General features: G+C 32.9%; 1 protein-coding gene across 3 annotated transcripts; it reads right to left on the bottom strand.

The window, feature by feature from the left end:
• Window positions 1-1,029: 1,029 nt before the first annotated feature.
• On the bottom strand, window positions 1,030-17,389 carry LOC105839604 (serine/arginine repetitive matrix protein 5). 3 transcript variants are annotated; one of them, XM_012686037.3, is made up of 5 exons: window positions 17,226-17,389; window positions 15,501-15,719; window positions 10,146-10,907; window positions 6,212-6,366; window positions 1,030-1,593 (listed from the first exon to the last, which is right to left on the bottom strand). In XM_012686037.3, the coding sequence occupies exons 3-5, from the start codon at window positions 10,905-10,907 to the stop codon at window positions 1,185-1,187; spliced, it is 1,326 nt and encodes a 441-aa protein (XP_012541491.1). In that variant the 5' UTR covers window positions 15,501-15,719; window positions 17,226-17,389; the 3' UTR covers window positions 1,030-1,184. The 3 variants fall into 3 exon arrangements, with proteins under 3 accessions (XP_012541491.1, XP_012541490.1, XP_028044610.1); XM_012686036.3 differs by lacking the exon at window positions 17,226-17,389 and adding an exon at window positions 15,839-16,861; XM_028188809.2 differs by lacking the exon at window positions 15,501-15,719.
• Window positions 17,390-17,738: the final 349 nt, after the last annotated feature.

Below are 17,738 nucleotides of genomic sequence, written 5' to 3'. Positions count from 1 at the left end.
ACTCGTCAATAGCTTGATTATTATTTGTTGTAAGTACCGGAATTGCATGCGGTTGCAATCTATTTTTTTAATCGTTTGAAAATCGATAATGGAAAATGATCACCATAAACTTTATAATTTTTATATAAATTTATTACTGTTTTTATTTCACGATTTTTCCATCCACAATTTTGCTCTAAGACATTTGAAATATTAATAAAAAATATTTAATATGTAATTTAATAATTAACAAATCTGCTAATAAGAAACTTTTTGAGGGGGGGGATCTTTTGGAAAACGAAAAAAGCTGAGACTAGATGTACGCCCAGAAATATTTTAACAATCTTTTAGAACACAATTATAATCACACCGCTCTTCATTTTATCACACATAATATCACACTATAGAATTAAAATAGAGATTAAGGCAGATTAAAGTTATTTAAAATATCGTGGGCGCAGCCATGTTAGATGTACGCATTCGCACATGCGCACTAAAATTTGATTACAGATCAAACGGCTCACTGTCGTAACTGGGTATGGTTAGACTGTGGTATAGTTTGCGTTAGTGCTTAAATCCGGATACATTTTAATATATTAACTCAATAGTTTTCGCACAAATAAAATTATTTCCCTTCTGTAAACCTCGACAATATCCATATGAATATTGTATTGTATCAGAGATCTGTAGCAATTCATATTAACTTGAATACATAAAATTTTTTTTTAACGACTATTCTTTATTTCGTCTACTTTTGTTTTTCTGCAAGCAGTTTCAAAATAATTATATTTTGTATTGTTGTTTTCAATGTAACACTACAAACAAGTAATGCAAAATTAAAGAGAATATTTTATGTTGACCTTAAAAGTATTTTTTTAATGATCAATTCAAAAATTTTTTGTTTTGACTAGTTAATAAATGCTTTAAATCAATGTTTCAAACAAACCGCAGTCCTTGTGTGTAAGAAGTCATAAATTTTTAATATTTAAACATTAATATCAGCCAAATTAAGATACACCATTTCTTGAAATCGTCAGTTAAATCATACGATTTTTTGTTTTACACAATTAGCTTTTTTATTATTACGATGCACAACTTATACATACATACATACATATTTTTGTATACTAAGCATATTGGTATCACTGCATATTTTGTCAATAAAGTCGAGCATAAATCGTAACAGAGATTTGTGTTGTATATCTTTAATGAGTAGCATTATTGCGCCGCCCACGTCTTTTGCGACTGCCGCCACCAGACGGACGATTTGACGAGGCCCATTGTTCGTAGAAACGTTCAGCTTCAAGCCATTCCTGGTATTTGTACCACCATTCTTCCCATTTAATATAATCATCGAGAGTAAGGTCACGAAGGTATCCTCTCGCTTTGTAATAATCATATCGGACGCGTACGTCGTCCCAGCACTCGAAGCCTCTCGGTCCCTGTGCCAAAAGTGACTCAGGATAATGGCCGGGAGGCGGCGAATCATAACCTAGGCGCGCGATTCTTTCCTCGCCTTCTATAACAACCTTCATTGCGTTCTCGCCATCTTTCGTGATGCGCATATTCTCCATATCCCTACGATCCACGCTCCACTGCGCCATTTTACCGAATCTATAAAAAAATATAGTATTGTCATTATTTATTAAAATATACTACAAAAAAAATTTCTTTTGACTCTCGAAATTATGGCAATCATAAGTTAATATAAATTTCGAAGTATTACTATTACTACATTTTAGTAGAATAAAATTTAATTACATTTACAAGAAGATGCTAACATTTGCTACGCCTAATTTCGAATAAGCCATAGTGCATTCAAAGGGGGAGGTGAAAAACAGAAACCGTGTTTTAGCTTTTAGGTTAATAGGCTCAAGTTTCTGAGAAAATTACATTTAAATATGTGCATTTTCGGCCAGTAAGCACATTTATAATATGTTTATGGTGCGAGAACATTTACGTTCCAATGTTTTTATGTAAATTTCCACCCACAACATTGTACAAAAATGTCAGAATTTTATAATAAATAAAAATGTATTATTTTTTATTATAATAAAGTTATAGAAATTGATATTTATTAAAACCGCAAAATTTTATTGTAAATAATAAAGAAAATAAATTTAATTAGCATATAGACTAAAAAAAATTAGAACTGGTCTCGAACCTAGCTCGCACGGATAGCAAAACAGTAAGCGCGCACTTAGCACCCACGGCCACCGTACTTCATGCCAAAAATAGGCTTTCCAAATGTACTTACCCTACCGGCCGAAAATGCATATATTTAAATGCAATTTTTTCAGAAATTGGGATCCATTTACACAAAAGCCAAAACACGGTTTTTGTTTTTCCACCTCTCCTTTCGAATGCACTATGGCTCATTCGAAAGTAAGTGTAGCAGATGTTAGCATCTCCTTGTTAGTTAAAATTATATTATTATATTATAATTTATTACTCTTCAGCAATTTACATAGTGCCAAGAAGGGGACTTGGTTTACAAACAAAAACTATCCATTCATCCTTCCATCCATCCATCCTCCTATTATTCAGATCACGAAGTCTTTTAGTTAAAATTATATAAAAATTTAATAAACTTTAACTGAATTTTATTAAATTTTTCTAAAGGCACAAAATTATTCAAAATCCATTTTATCCAGCGATTTATCATGACTTTGAGGCTAAATTCTAATAAAATATTTTTTCGTAAGTTAAAATAAACTTTAATAAATTTGAATGTTTTAAATTTACAAAGAAAGATCCCAATTTGACAATTCAAAAAATTATAAGATTTTAGTAAAAACTATACTTTGTCCAGCAAGAGAACATAAACAAAGCGCGCATAAATAGGACAGAGTGGAAAAAAACATAACTTTATTTGATACATATGGCGCGTTCGAGCTTACGACTACTATCCCATTGTCAGATTTGATCTCGTAAACATATATATCGTATTCTATTCAACTGTAGCAAATTGTGCTCGAGTACGACAACCTGTAATTTGTCTTCTAAAAAAAAGCAGCCAATATTTATTTATTATTATCTACCTGGAGTACTATTCTGTGCGCGACTATCGATAGTCGATTCGATAATTGTTGTCGTGCGTAACTTACCAAACCAACAACTATCGGTAATTGTGTAAAAAATAATACCCTTGATTTTATTTGTTTTTCTTCGAAGAACAGTGCTTCCAAACATAATAATAATAATAATAGTAATAATAATATTCTAGGTAATACTCTTAGATTTTTACCATCATAAAACTATAAAAATGTAAATAGTGGTGAAAAAATGCACTTATTACGCGAAATCAATCTGTTCGACAGATATATTTTAATAACTATCAATATTCTGGTGGTCTCGCCTTATCTGTTATTGGTATTGGTAAGGAGCACGAGTAATAAGATGATGTGATGAAGATTATTTCTGTGCGAGTCAGACGAAAACTCGTCTGCTCCATTTATGTTTTCTCACTCGACAAAATGTATCCTGATATACAATAACATTTTTTTGCTGCCAGAATTCACCCCAAAGAATTAGGGCCTGACATAGATTTTCACATAATACATAAGAAAATAAACCAATTAAAAGTCTTTATTTCTATTCCATGGAAGGAAATAGACGATTTTAATTAAGTCTTTTATGCGTTATGCATTCTGCATTATACAAAAATTTATGCTCATGTCCTTAGAGCCCGGACACAGTCTTTTGCATAACGCATAAAAATCAATCAGAAACTTGTATTTGCCTCCTCAAACTAGAAATAAAGACATCTGATTGATTAATTCTCTTATGTGTTATGCAATAGATATTTATGTTACAAGTGAGGAGATAAGCAATCCGCACATATAACACACAATATTTTTTGTTACCTACATGTACATCAAAGTGTGGTCCTTCAGTGTGAATTGACAGGGTTATGACTAGGGTTAAGTTTGCGAAAGCGAAGAAACGTCGAAAGTTATCATGTACGTGTCGCGAGATGGCAATAAAATATCAATAACATTTGCAAAATGTTACCCTATGTACCCTATACGTGTCGCAAGATAACGTGCTTATGGTATGACGTCAGAATAAAGGGAAACGTGTGAAAAAGTGATCCAGCGTACGGGATAAATCCCCCAAGGGGAAATAGTCATACGGAAATAATTTCTGCACTTTTCCGCACGCTTGATCGGTTGAGGAATAAGTTACTTCTGCGAGAAAAGTGTCTGTGTACAATCGGCAACTTTGCAACCAATAGAGGGCCATGAAAGGACTACTTTCGATGCATATGTAGCAGAAAAATCTATTCTTCCTAGAGGTGAAGAACTATTGCTAATTATATATTATCGAGTTTGATGTACAGCTATTAATAATTGTCAATAATTACTGATAGTTTAACGTTAAAATCGTTCAAGTTAATTATACATGTAAATACAAAATTAATACTTCGCTGTCATACTGGGTGTGGCAGCCTCTCATATATTAAGTTTGGTGGGTAGTACCTTTTGGATATTAGAGATAGGCAGGAATTGTTTTAAGTATGATAAATTTAAAATTTTGACCTCAGAACTTTATCATTATATTTTTAAAAGATTAAAGTTTTTCATAATTTTTATTATATCTATATTTCCATTATTTTAAAATTTACAGCGGTCTAAAGTCGAAGCTAAGTGGAATCCTGTGTGACATTTACGTTAAAAAAAAGTGTGACAGCGAAGGATTGATTAAGAATATAAAAGTTTAAATATAAATTTGTGAGCTCTAAGAAAATTAATAAAATTTTTAAAAAATTTTAAAAAATGAATAATTAAAATAAAAATATATAATTTAATATTTTACAAAAAATTTTATATCTAAGATAAAAAATTTTAATAAAAATACTGCAATGGTTCATTGAGCACCTGATTCATTGAAATGAAGGAAAACTGGAAAAAGCACTGTCCTTGCCTACGGCAATACGATAGAGAAGAACGATTTTGAGAGCAACCTGTCTTCGTCGTATAGCACATATATAACACTTAAAAGTATTCACTTACGGTAACATTTTGTGTTACTACACAAGCTAACTAAATTCCTACACAAACTAACTAAAACTTTAGTTTTTTACTTCTAAACTTTAATTTGCTTGCACTGGTGTTTTGCGCATCTGCAGTGACAGAAAGAGCGATAGATCAAAATCTGTGTATTCCTACCCATTTTTAGAATACAGACTTGGCATTACAGTGCCTTTTCCAGTCTTCATTTCAATGCTTTGCAGAGTAATGATGGTTGGATCTAAATGTTAAGATCAATCACATTTTGTGTTTTACTTAACGTTCAGTGAGCAGTTATAAAAAAACTTTTATTAAGATTCGTTTATAATACAATAAAAAAACAAACTATTGAAAACTATCGGTGGTTGTATCAATGTTTGATAATTAAAACAATAATAATAATAATAATAAACCATCGTTAATAATCGATAGTTCTCCACCTCTAGTACTGCCGCTCCAAGAATCTGGACACAAATTTTTGCATAACACATAATCAAAGGCCTTTATTTCTATCCTGTAGGCGTATTCTGTAACTCTTAACGATACTGAACTGTCATTAAAGAGCTACAGAATAGGCCTACTGGGGAGAGAAATAAAAGCCTCTATTTGGTTAATTTTTTAACGTGCAAAAATATTTATTATGTGTCCGAGCTTTTAACCTATTTGCATCCGCAAGCGGAATAATTCACGCACGATGACTGTCATTTATCACTGAGTGCGGAATAGTCCGTGTGCAACGACTGTCACTTTTTACCAACCGCAAACTAATCCGCACGCTATTTTCATTTATCGCCAAACATGAAACAATCTGCGAACGTTTTGTGAGCAGTACGTAAAAAAATTCGGAATCTTAGTTTAGAGCTATATGATTTGTATCAATTAAACTTAATTCCTAAAAATTATCTATTTTTCGTTTTTGTTAACTTATTCACTGATAAAAGATAGAATAGAATTTTATTAAAAAAATGTATTTTTTTAAGATTTTTTAAGATTTATTAGATACTCTTCTATAAGTTAATTTGTATATTTATTTTGACCAATGATTTCATCAAGTCATTCATTAATTTCAATAAAATATTATGATCCTGGAATATCTATAAATTTGAGTAATTTAATTAAAAATTTATTGCTAAAATTTTGTATCTTTTTGAATTTTTAAGTTGAAGATCTTTCCTTGTTAATTAAATTTTATTGTTATAAAACTGAATATCATTTAGTACCGTTCAGATAATGTCATTTTTGGTGGTCCAACGTGGGATGTAGTTGAAGAACTGTCACTATCGTCACTAGGTGAAGATTCTGGTGGTGGTGGCCGCATTATTTGTGATGCCCCATGACTTGTGTGTGTTTTTTCTACTTTTACCGGTTTACGTATCTGCACAATTTCAACAGAAGTATTTCTAACATATAATACTTCTAATATTTCTAGTATAAACAGTAATTACAAAGAAACACACTATTATTACATAACATATCTAAGTTTGAAAAACTATCAATATACACTACTATTCGAAAGTTTTAGCACACTTGAAGTTTTTTTTTCATTTCATGTTAAAGTTAAATACAAGATATTGGAAAATATCAACATTTTATATAATTTTATGTATTTTAGAAGCAAAATATTATAGGAAATAAAACTGTATTAAAAGTTTAATGACATTTTAAATTTTATCCCTTAGTTGGTACTGTGGGGTACCACCCTTATAAAAAAATACTATTGGATTTGCGAAAAAATTATTGATATTAATAGTAAATATTGAAGATTTTCCAATAATTTTCAATAGTTTTTTCGCGAATCCAATATTTTTCCATAAGGGCAAAAGCTTCAGCCTCGTTTAGCCTCCAACGTTTAATCCACCCAACGATGGGTTCGTTCTCAAACTTTTTTTTCCAGACTTAAAATTTCTTTTAATCTAAAAAACTTATGGTATTTCTTAAAACAATATTAGAATAGAATCGGATTTTTTAAGGCACAAAAGTCGATAACCCCTTCGAACAATCAGCAACCATTTTAGTAGTTGGGGTCTTAAACGTCCCAGTGTGCCAGCCATGGGATTCTGATAAAATGTCGGCTAAGAGTTATGTTTATTTTAAAATATTTTGATCAGTGATTTTATCAAAATTACATGAAAAATTATAACTTCAATAAAATATTAATTTGTTAATATAAAATATAACATTTTTTGTTATCAACAATACAACCAAATATAAAGGGCTCGTTAATGCTAAGCAAAAATAATACGATAAACAGGTCAATATATCGAGGCAAGACCAATTTTTCCTAATACATTATAATTTATTAAATAAACATTATATAATTATAAACGCGACTAATAACACTGTGTTAAAAAATGTTCAATTTCGAAACGTTTCGACTATATTTAGCCTTCTTCAGTCATAATAAATTATATGTATGAACTTAAACATAAATGAAATAATGGACACGAAATATAATTAAACAGTTAAAAAAGATGACCATAAAACAGCACATTTCGTATTAAATGTGTCATAATAAGTAAAAACGTGAACCAATAAATAATACAATTAAATAAATCATAAAATGAAAAAATAATGATATTTTTTCGTGATTCGGTTTTCATCTCAAAATAAATCTATAAGATCAAAAACGGTGGAAAACGTGTTATGAATAACTTAAACTAATATGCGTATTGTAGAAAACTGTAAACTTATATATGTTGATCACAGATCTTAAAAACATAATATTAAAACGAGCAACAACACATAAAGTATTTGACAAAGCGCTAAAGACCAGTGTAACGTTCAGTAGTCAGAGGCAGAATTTCATTTTATGATTCATTTATTTTGTATTATTTATTGGTTCACGTTATGACACATTTAATACGAAATGCGCTGTTTTATGGTCATCTCTTTTAACTATTTAATTATATTTTCGTGTCCATTATTTCATTTATGTTTAAGTTCATACATATTAATAATTTATTATAACTAAAAAAAACTAAGTATAGTCGAAACGTTTCGAAATTGAACATTTTTTAACAGTGTTAAAAAATGTTCCGGTGGTGAGGATCGAAGTTTGTCAATATGATTAAATCGGTGTCAAGCACTGCGATTGCATAGCCGAGTGATGTGTTTCGGTCCTTTTTCCACAGGAAGTCAGAATTAACAGAAACGTGTTCGCATTTTTACATTGTTTTTGGGAAAACCAGAGATTAAGTTTTTATCACCAATAAATTAATAAATTAAGAGTTTGAGTCTTATCTCCGACTCTCAATCTGACAACATCTATTTCAAAACGTTAACTTATACATTTTACTCGACTTGACTGTCTATTGACTCAAACTCTTAATTTATTAATTTATTAAAAACTTCATCTCCAACTCATCTCCGTAAAGATACCTACAAGGTTGACAATGACGACGACGTATCTTAAATAAAATTTTGACATTTCAAACTTTGCGTCGCGATATTTTCATTCATAGGGCATGTAGAGGAAAAATAAAGTTTTCTTATATAAATTGACCTCAAGCTTGCGATTGAACCTAGTTAGAACTCGATCGGTTTAACCGTTTTTGAAATCTGATAATCTCCAATGCTCGCAAGTTGCGTATTCGCGTAAAGAACACGGTCGGTCACGTTCACCTAGCGCGAGCCACTATCGTGTCTTGATCAATTCAAATCCCAGTTTGTATAAATTTGCAATAATCGAAATTTTTTTTGTCTACTACTAAACCGCTCGCTTCAAATGATTATCAAACATAAACAATGGGTCAATTTTTTGCTAAAACTGGGTCAAAGGAGTTCAAAGAGCGGAACTTTCTAAACGTTACATCAATAAAAGAATGGTAACGCCATTTCATAAAAAAATTATTAAACTTGTTAAACAATCCGTATAATGATTTGATTTCCTTCTTCTAGTTTCGCTAGCAGCTTTGATCTTTGTCCATAGGATTGGTTAACACGTTTGCTACATAGACGACTATATTCATTAGTTTTTTTTTCATACACATCGACGACCCTAGTTTCTCTCTTAGTTTCATTATTTTTGTTTGGATAACCCTCGGGAAGAACACTATGTTTGCTTCGAGATTCTGGAGCACTAGATGTTTAGTATCCGACATTCTTCAATTGCATATATCTTTGTGCAATACTTCAAATTTCATTCTTTTTTTTCAATTTATGCGATAAACGTTTAAGAAAAAAAATTTATGGATCCAACAGCTGAAAAATTGGTAAATATTTAAAATATTCAAAAGAAAAAGAAAATTAACATCGGTTTTTTTATTTGCAGTTTCAACAGAAAAACAAAGAAATTCTTCCAATAAATTTTAAAAGGTAATCGGTACTTCAAGACAAGAATATTTTTCGTCTGATTATTTTCAAAAATAATTTTTTTCGGTGGGAAAAATAAAGAGAAAAAAGGAGTAAAGAGAGAAGGGGGGGAAGGGGGGGAGTGAAGGAGAGATGAGGAGAGAAAGAGGTTGGAAGAGGAGGAAGAAGGGATCTAACGCCGGTATTCATAGTCGAGTCTTATTTTAAGATCCGTCTGAAGCAATGTCTTAAGATAGTAATACGGCTTCGTGATTGGTTAATGACATCTTAAGGCAGTACTTAAAACGATCTTAAATATAAGACCCGTGAATACCGGCCTAAAAGGCATCAGACAGCAGTAAAGTGATGGATAAATAATTTAACAAGTAATTTCAAATATGAAAACTGCACAACTATTTAGACTGACCAATAATTTAAACTTTAATTGTTACGAATTTCTTTAAAATAACACAAAATAAAGAAATGCTAAAAATCTACTTATTTTCACTTATTAACAATAAATTTAAACACACTGAAAATAATCATTTTTAAGATTTCAAAGCACTGGGTGTACCCGTGCACTGAATTCCTATGACTGTGAAAAACTTCGATCTTTCAGACTTACGATAGAAGATTAATGGTAGAAATGTAAAATATTTTTTACCCCCCCTTCAGCTTTCACCATTCCTTATGGTTTGTGAATGCTTAACACTATTCAATGTAGCTCGGGTATGCGTAACCCAGTGCTCCACTTGAGGATTAACAGTTTATTTCTGTTTCATTTTAATTTCATCGTAATATATGTGTTAATTACAATCTTACAAAATAAACGTAAAAAAACAATGATAAGAATAAACGGTTTACCAATGAGATAGGATCTGGTATTCGTGGATCCTCTGGCAATCTGCTGTGATGTTTCTCTTTACGACGAGCCTTAGATTCTTTTTCCTTGAGGTTTTTGTAATCTTTTTGATGGCGCAGTGGCGGTTGCGGAGCCGGCGGTGGTGTTCGAGGCCGCGGCAGAGGCGGCGATCGCGGTCTCGTGCGCGGCTGTAAGGCCCGTGAACTGGATGCGATCACTTCTTTGGGATGTGCTCTGGTTCGTATTGGACTGATTGATCTCGAGTGTGAGCGAGACGGTGGCGCGAGGCGTCGTCGTTCTTTGGGCGAACAAACGGAACACGATCTGTCGGAACATGTGCTGCCGGTGCTAGAGTTACGAGCAGCTGATTTTTTGTTGTGTTCGCGAGAAGGGCGTTCGCGCGGCGATCGTGGACTTCTCATTCGGGGGCTGCGAGGTCGAGGACTATGGGGACTGCGGGATCGCGGGCTTCTTGGACTTTTAGGATGTCCCCTGCTACTGGATTCGCTACCGCCACCGACATATAGCTCCTTATATCCGCTATGACGCCATCTGTTTGGATCTCGCTCCTCTGCTTCCAACAACTTCTTGTTCCAATAGCTCGATTGCGATTCACGCGCCTTTCGCATTACATTGTCTATCTCCTTCCGCTTGCTGGAACTCTCGCCGTGTGATCTAGATTGTGAGACGCTCGTGTCCATACGCAGTCTGCTTGAATTGCTGCTACTGCCACCTCTTCTTCTATCATAATCTCGGGACGACATCTTTAAAAAATTTAATTATTTAATCAAAATAAAATATATATTATATAATTTAATCGGGACATCTTTAAAAGATTTAATTGTATAATAAAAAAAAAAAAATATAAAATATATATTATACAATTATATTAAAATAAGGTTTATATTTTTTACAAAATAATATAAAGTGTTGTTAATTAAATATTTTAATGTACAATATAATAATTTTAGAAACAATAAATGTTTATTTAAATCTTGTATTAAAAAATTCTGAATGTTTTAAATATAATTTCAAAATAATTAAATTTTTTAATAAATACTGATAAAGCACAAGGTACGTATATTACATTCTGATTTTACAATCACACAAAATTAAAAGTAGTCTGTACAATGGACCAGGCCATGATATCCTTAAATATTTTGAGCCATTGAACACAAATCTGATGTAAAAATTGCTCCATGACCCACTATTTTTTTAAATCGGAAAAATGGCCTAAAAACCCTAAAAATTGCAATAATTCCTCTGCATACAAAAAATGGTGGGTGATAGAACAATTCTGACACTGGATTTGTATTCAGGCTCAAAATACATAAGAATATCATAGTCGGTTCATGGTATAAATTTCTTTTTTAATTCTGTGTGGCTGTTATTATATACCTTAGTTAGAAAAAGTTAAAAAAATTTTTTTCAAATAAAAATTCCTGAATTTTTCCCAAATAGTAAACATCCTAATAATTTATTGAACATAAAATTTATAGTAGAGAGTTGTTGAATGCATATCTGAATCAGTCACACCTTAATAATTAAATTTTTACTTAACATAAACAACATTTACTGACAGAAATATGAATACAGTAATTTTATTCAAGTTTTATAAGTTTTCTTCGTTTGTGCGAGTAAATGCACAAGCCGAAGACTTGTGGATCCACTTGTGGTTGACTTCTCGCACTTGTTACACAATATACTATTATTATACCATTTAATGTTTCTTAGTCATATAACTTCAAAGAAACTACTTAAATCTTAAATATTAAATTTTTAAGCAAGTGATGAAAAAAATACCTGTCCTATCTTGAAAAAATAAAAATAAAATAAATAATGCACAATTACAAGCTATTTGTGAGCTTTCAAATCAATAGTTCCGATTTTTCAACTTATCTTTTTAATCCCTAAATCTTTAATTGATGCAAGTCAAGAAAAATGTTTAAAAAAGTATTATAATGATGTATCATATTGGAACTGTGGAGTACAAAGTTATAAAAATAAATTCTTAAAATACACATTTTGATTATTGGGTCGTAATCCCTTTAAAATTGATCATTCCATATCCTCCAGGCACAAAAGAAAACTTACATAAAATGAAGGAAATATTTTATAATTAAATATTATTGACCAATTTTAAGCTTGCAAAATATGTATATTATTGAATTGCAACCCTTTAATCAGTTTGGCTTTTCATCAGAAATTGGCTCCAAAGTTATACCTAATTGCAAAATATATAAATTCGCCATTTTGTATTTTTATATTTTAACTTCTAATTTGAAATCTGAAAAACTCTTATATAAAATATTATATGTAAATAAGCCATAGTTAACCTTAAGGCCCTCACACATGAATTGACATAACCATAACGTAAGGTTTTGACGCGTCGGATTGGCCGACCATAACCGTAACCTGCCGTAACCGGCTAATTCAAGTACGTGATTGATCGAAACCTTACTGTTACGGTTATGTCAATTCATGTGTGAGGGTCTTTAATACCTAACGTTTTTACCACAAGTTAATCATGTCAGTAAACCTAGCACCCCTACCATTAAATAAAAAATTCGGACCTACCGTATAATTTTCTGTCTTAGTCCCGAATTTTTTACTCCTACCCGTTTGCAGGAATTTAAGATCAAAACGTGACGCTAGCACCCCCACTAATAAAAAAACAAACAAAAAATCAAATATATCAGAATTTTCTGCTTATTTTAGGCTTTAAAAAACTGTAAACAAATACCCAAAATATAACGATTATCCAAGTACCGGTACTCAGAAACATTATACTACAACATTATGAGAGAAAATGATTAAAAACAACAAGCTACCAGGACAACTTTAAAAGTTTTACTTCAATCAAATACTCGTATAATATACAATTAAAAAAATTTTAATTTGCAAAATAAATTTAAAAAGTCTAAAATCCACAAAAATACAAGAGTAAAGTACCATTAAAAAATTATTTGCTGCATCGAACTGTGGTATCAAAATGTTCCTCTATTTATCTGTTCACAAAATATCAAGTCCCGAATTTTTTGCTCAAAATTCAACTTGTGTAACTCAATTGTTAAGGTGGGAGTGCTGATGCGCACGCAAAAGTTATATGTTGAGCAAAAAATTCGGGACCTTAATATTTTAAGAGCAGAAAAGTAGAGGAACAATTTGATAACAGTTAATGCAGCAAATAATTTTTTAAGGTAGTTTACTCCTGCGTGCGCGGAATAACAACTGAGTTGCACAAGTTATATGTTGAGCAAAAAATTCGGGACCTTGATATTTTAAGAGCAGAAAAGTAGGGGAATATTTTGATACCACAGTCGATGCAGCAAATAATTTTTTAATGGTACTTTATTCCTGTATTTTTGTGAATTATAGACTTTTTAAATTTATTTTGCAAATTAAAAATTTTCAAATTGTATATTGTACGAGTATTTGATTGAAGAAAAACTTAAAGTTGTCCTGGTAGCTTTTTCGTTTTTAACCATTTTCTCTTATAATGTTGTGGTATAATGTTTCTGAGTACCAGTACTTGGATAATCGTTCAATATTTTTGATATTTGTTTACAGTTTCTTAAAGCCTAAAATGAGCAAAAAATTCTGATATTTAATTTTTTGTTTTTTTTTTTATTATGGGAATGCTAGCGTCACACATGAAGCTAGCACCCCCACTTTTGATCTTAATTTTCTGCAAACGGGTAGGAGCAAAAAATTTGGGACTAGGGCAGAAAATTGGCAGATAATTAGCAAAAAATTATACAGTAGATCCGAATTTCTTATTTAGTGGTGGGACTCTGCTAGGTTCACTGACGTAATTAATCCCTTCAACCAGAGTATTTCATATTTTAATGTTCGGTGTGGTTTTCACCATATTTTTGAAGTTAATAGCTTCAGAAAAATTAACAAAAATGTTTATAATCTCTTTATACCCTCGACTAAAAATCAATATAAAGAAAATTTTGAAATAATTGGTATAAATATTTTTTACAAATTTATAACATATTTTTTCGGAGGTAACAACCGTCAGAAATGGAGAGAGGGGAAGAGATTAGGGTTAATTTTTTTTGGTGGATTATTAAAGGAGTTTCTCTGCTCAGACCTGGCACAAGTAGCACAGAAGTTCAAGTTAAAAAAAAAATATATATGAATATATATATATATATATATATATATATATATATATATTCAAATGACCATTTTGTTGCCTTCTTTTTTGCTGTATATGGTCTGAAGTTAATAATGGTGAATATAAGAAAAATTTCGGCTATGAAGTACTACCTTCATTACTGAAAAAAATTTTTTTAAATTAAGAATAAACATTTTTCACTATTATGCCACCCTTGAATAACTAAATACAATTTGAAATTCATGTTACATCACTAGCACACATTTACCACACTTTACGTGCTGTATTACTTGGATTATTGTAAACTTTTTTTATCTTATCAATTATTTCACGCAAACGAGCAAGTGCATCGTTTTGAAAATTTAACAGTACTTTTCTAGACAGCTAAGATGTATCGTTATAAAATTTCACTAACATCTGTTCATTACTCCTACATTTAATACAATAAAAACTAAAAAATTCTGAAAATTCATCATAAGAGCCCATGTTAATAAAATATTTAATATATAAATAACTAGCTAGTTCAGCTTTCTGAAATTTTGACAATTTATATATACTAATTTGAACTTGTCTACAAAGTTTCGTGAAAATCTGTTCATTTTGATTTAGCAGCGGAACTCCCTTAAATTCGTTATTTTTGTTTAATTTTGACTTTAGATGTGCAATTAACAATTTTAAAAACTTTCATGTATTAAATTCAGCAAAATACATTCAGCAGAAAAATGTATGCAAGGAATTGAGAATGAAAACCACTTCATATCTCCCCAATACAAGAGAACTGTATTTAAAAAAGTACTTTACAAAAATTAATCTTGCAATAATTGTAAACAAATTATTAAAAATTAATCATGGAGAAAAATTGATTACCCCAGTCAATTCTACAAGGGGAAAAAAAAACTAAAAAACATGTAAAACTTTTTAAAGCCATACTTTATTTATAAAAAAAAATAAGTTATTGAAATTTGTTCCTGTCTACAATCAAATCAATTTTAGCTAAATTAGTTGTAAAATTAATTTTTGCAGACATTTTTGTATCAGAAATGTTTTTCATGTTCTTGTCCTCTTTCTGATTGTTATTGTTTAGGTAACTCTGTTGGTTTAGCCATGGGCCTCAAAGGATTAAAACAAATTTTAAGTTAAACTACATTGGCGCAAGTAAGCCTAAGTGGTATGCAATTCAGCAACTTTTCTCTCTACGTGTTACAAAATTATGAACTAAAACCATATGTACCTTATAGTAAAAGTATAGTAAAGCTGGAAGACGAAGATACAGCACAAAAATATTTTGTCAATCCAGACACAATCCAATGCAATAATGTAGGTATTAATAATATTAATCCTTTATGGAGACAACAAAGTTGCATCTATAAGGATAATGCTCCAAACTGCCGCAATTGTGCCAAAAGACCGTTGGAAGTCTCAGAAGCACTCGTCTTTAGGATCTCGTGGCCTAAGTGAAAAATTCTACATGTCACAAATTTATATCAGATATGCCATTAAGTCGAAAGACGTTAAAAAGTTAGCATTCTTAAAGGTGCATTTTTGAGGGGAGATCTTTCTTTTTCTCACGTGAATCCGATTTTTTTCCGACAGTCCACAAATACATGTGTGCATGGATATATTCTTCGTTGAAAAGCGCAGCACATCGCCGGATTATCGCGATGCTTTACCATCGGTGTCACTCATCGCGTATGTCCATGAGATAGAGATCCATGCGTGTCCGCGCGGACATGTCTGCACGCGAGTTAAACCGTGCACGCGGTCAGAGCTTACCGCTAAGCTCTCGTGGATTATCGCGCGCGCATACGTACGCGGAACGATACACCGTTGACCACCCGAGGCCACGCGAATCGCTGAAATCCGAGCGTCGCGATGTAAAACGATCGCAACGCTTATCACGTACGCGTCGGTCGCAACAGGCGACGTTCGGTCGATCGGTAACCGACGGCGATCGATCAGACTTCGGTCACGTAAATAAATGTCATCTTCGCGGCAGGCATCGTCTTCGTGACGGCGACGGAAAGCGGGGCACATCGCTGATCGATTTATCGGTCACTCGCGACGCGAAGATTTTTTCTACCTTGATCTCTTCTACAGATGTTTGTCCCTTTATTAGCGGGACACTTCTTTAAACACTTGTTTTTTTTTCTTTTTTGCGCGAAGCGATGATATTCTTTCCTCGTTTGAGGCGCCGAGACAGTAACGCCACACAGTGCTGCATATGTCAAAGTCCTTATGTTCTCGGAAGATCGGAGACATGACAATCGCGACGCGTTTATGTGCCACACGGCGGCGGCACCATGCTCGAGGGGGCGTCAACCGGGCGACGCTACGACGGGAGCCCCTGTCGCGGCAGGATATCTCGAAAGAGACTCGCTCATTCGAGAGAAGAGAGAGCTTGTATTTAATAAAGCGCGTGCGCCCGCTCACCCGCGACGGCTCTCTTCGTTCCATGTTATAAGAATGAGATGATACCTCTTTCTCGTTGCTCGTTTCCTTTCTCCCTTTTTACGCACGCCTTTTCTTTCTCACTCATTACACTCGCACGCGCACATACACACGCTCCCTCTCCTGCTGCGTTCGCGCACTATTCTCTCCTCCCCCTCCCACCCTCACCACACACACACACACACACACACACACTCGCTCTCTCTCTCTCTCTCTCTCTCTCTCTCTCTCTCTCTCTCTCTCTCAACACTCTCTCCTGCTGGTATCTCTTGCACAGAACTTCGATTACTAGCAAACTACGAAATTTGAATACGTCAGTTTTTTTTCCTTGCACGTACAAGCGACTGCCGTTTGTTACAAACTCGCGTCCGGCATTGCGCGCAGTAACACTAAAAATCAATCGCCCAAATCTAGTACGCCTCGCGCGTGACTAGACTCGTTTCCCGACACGAGATACTTCTTTAATCGGAAGCCCCGCGTCTATCACACGGGACGAACGAACACTCACATTTCTCAACGCGACGACCCGATTACTTGCATTTTCTGGTACGTATCCCGGCGATTCGCTCTCGCGTGACGTCGAATATGTTCACAATGGACATTTATAGCAGAGTAAGGAGAGGTTCTCCGTCATTTTAGTTGATTTCAGTTACTAATCATTGGATGCGAACATGAAATAGATGGCAAACTCGATACTCTAGAGAGATTCACTAAAGACATAGAGCTTGTATTAGGTCGAAATCACATGGTGCGGAATAGAACGTGCGTCATAGAAGCAGCCAATCAGAGCTTTGCCGCATCAACGCATTCTGATGTGGCAAAGCTCTGATTGGCTGCTTTTATGACGCACGTTCTATTCCGCACCATGTGATTTCGACCTTAGGCTGCGTTCAGATTCCACCCGAGTGTTTCCAGGTATCATTTTATTCTTGTTATATATATACTAAGGACGGAATTCATAGACCGATCTAAAGTTCAAGAATTGTCTTAGGACGGGATTCATAGACCGATCTTAAGCTCA

This window comes from Monomorium pharaonis, chromosome 7 (assembly GCF_013373865.1).
Source record: "Monomorium pharaonis isolate MP-MQ-018 chromosome 7, ASM1337386v2, whole genome shotgun sequence".
NCBI lineage: Eukaryota > Metazoa > Arthropoda > Insecta > Hymenoptera > Formicidae > Monomorium > Monomorium pharaonis.
Note: the sequence above shows the minus strand (reverse complement) of the source record. Positions and strands in the feature narration are given on the sequence as shown.

Excerpts from the sequence above, each read along its gene's own strand:
- LOC105839604 (XM_012686037.3), bottom strand. The coding sequence starts at position 10,907 with ATGTCGTCCCGAGATTATGATAGAAGAAGAGGTGGCAGTAGCAGCAAT. Across the intron at positions 6,367-10,145 it reads TACCAGATCCTATCTCATTG|ATACGTAAACCGGTAAAAGT; the intron begins GTAAACCGTTTA and ends GAAATTGTGCAG. Across the intron at positions 1,594-6,211 it reads AAAATGACATTATCTGAACG|ATTCGGTAAAATGGCGCAGT; the intron begins GTACTAAATGAT and ends ATTTTTTTATAG.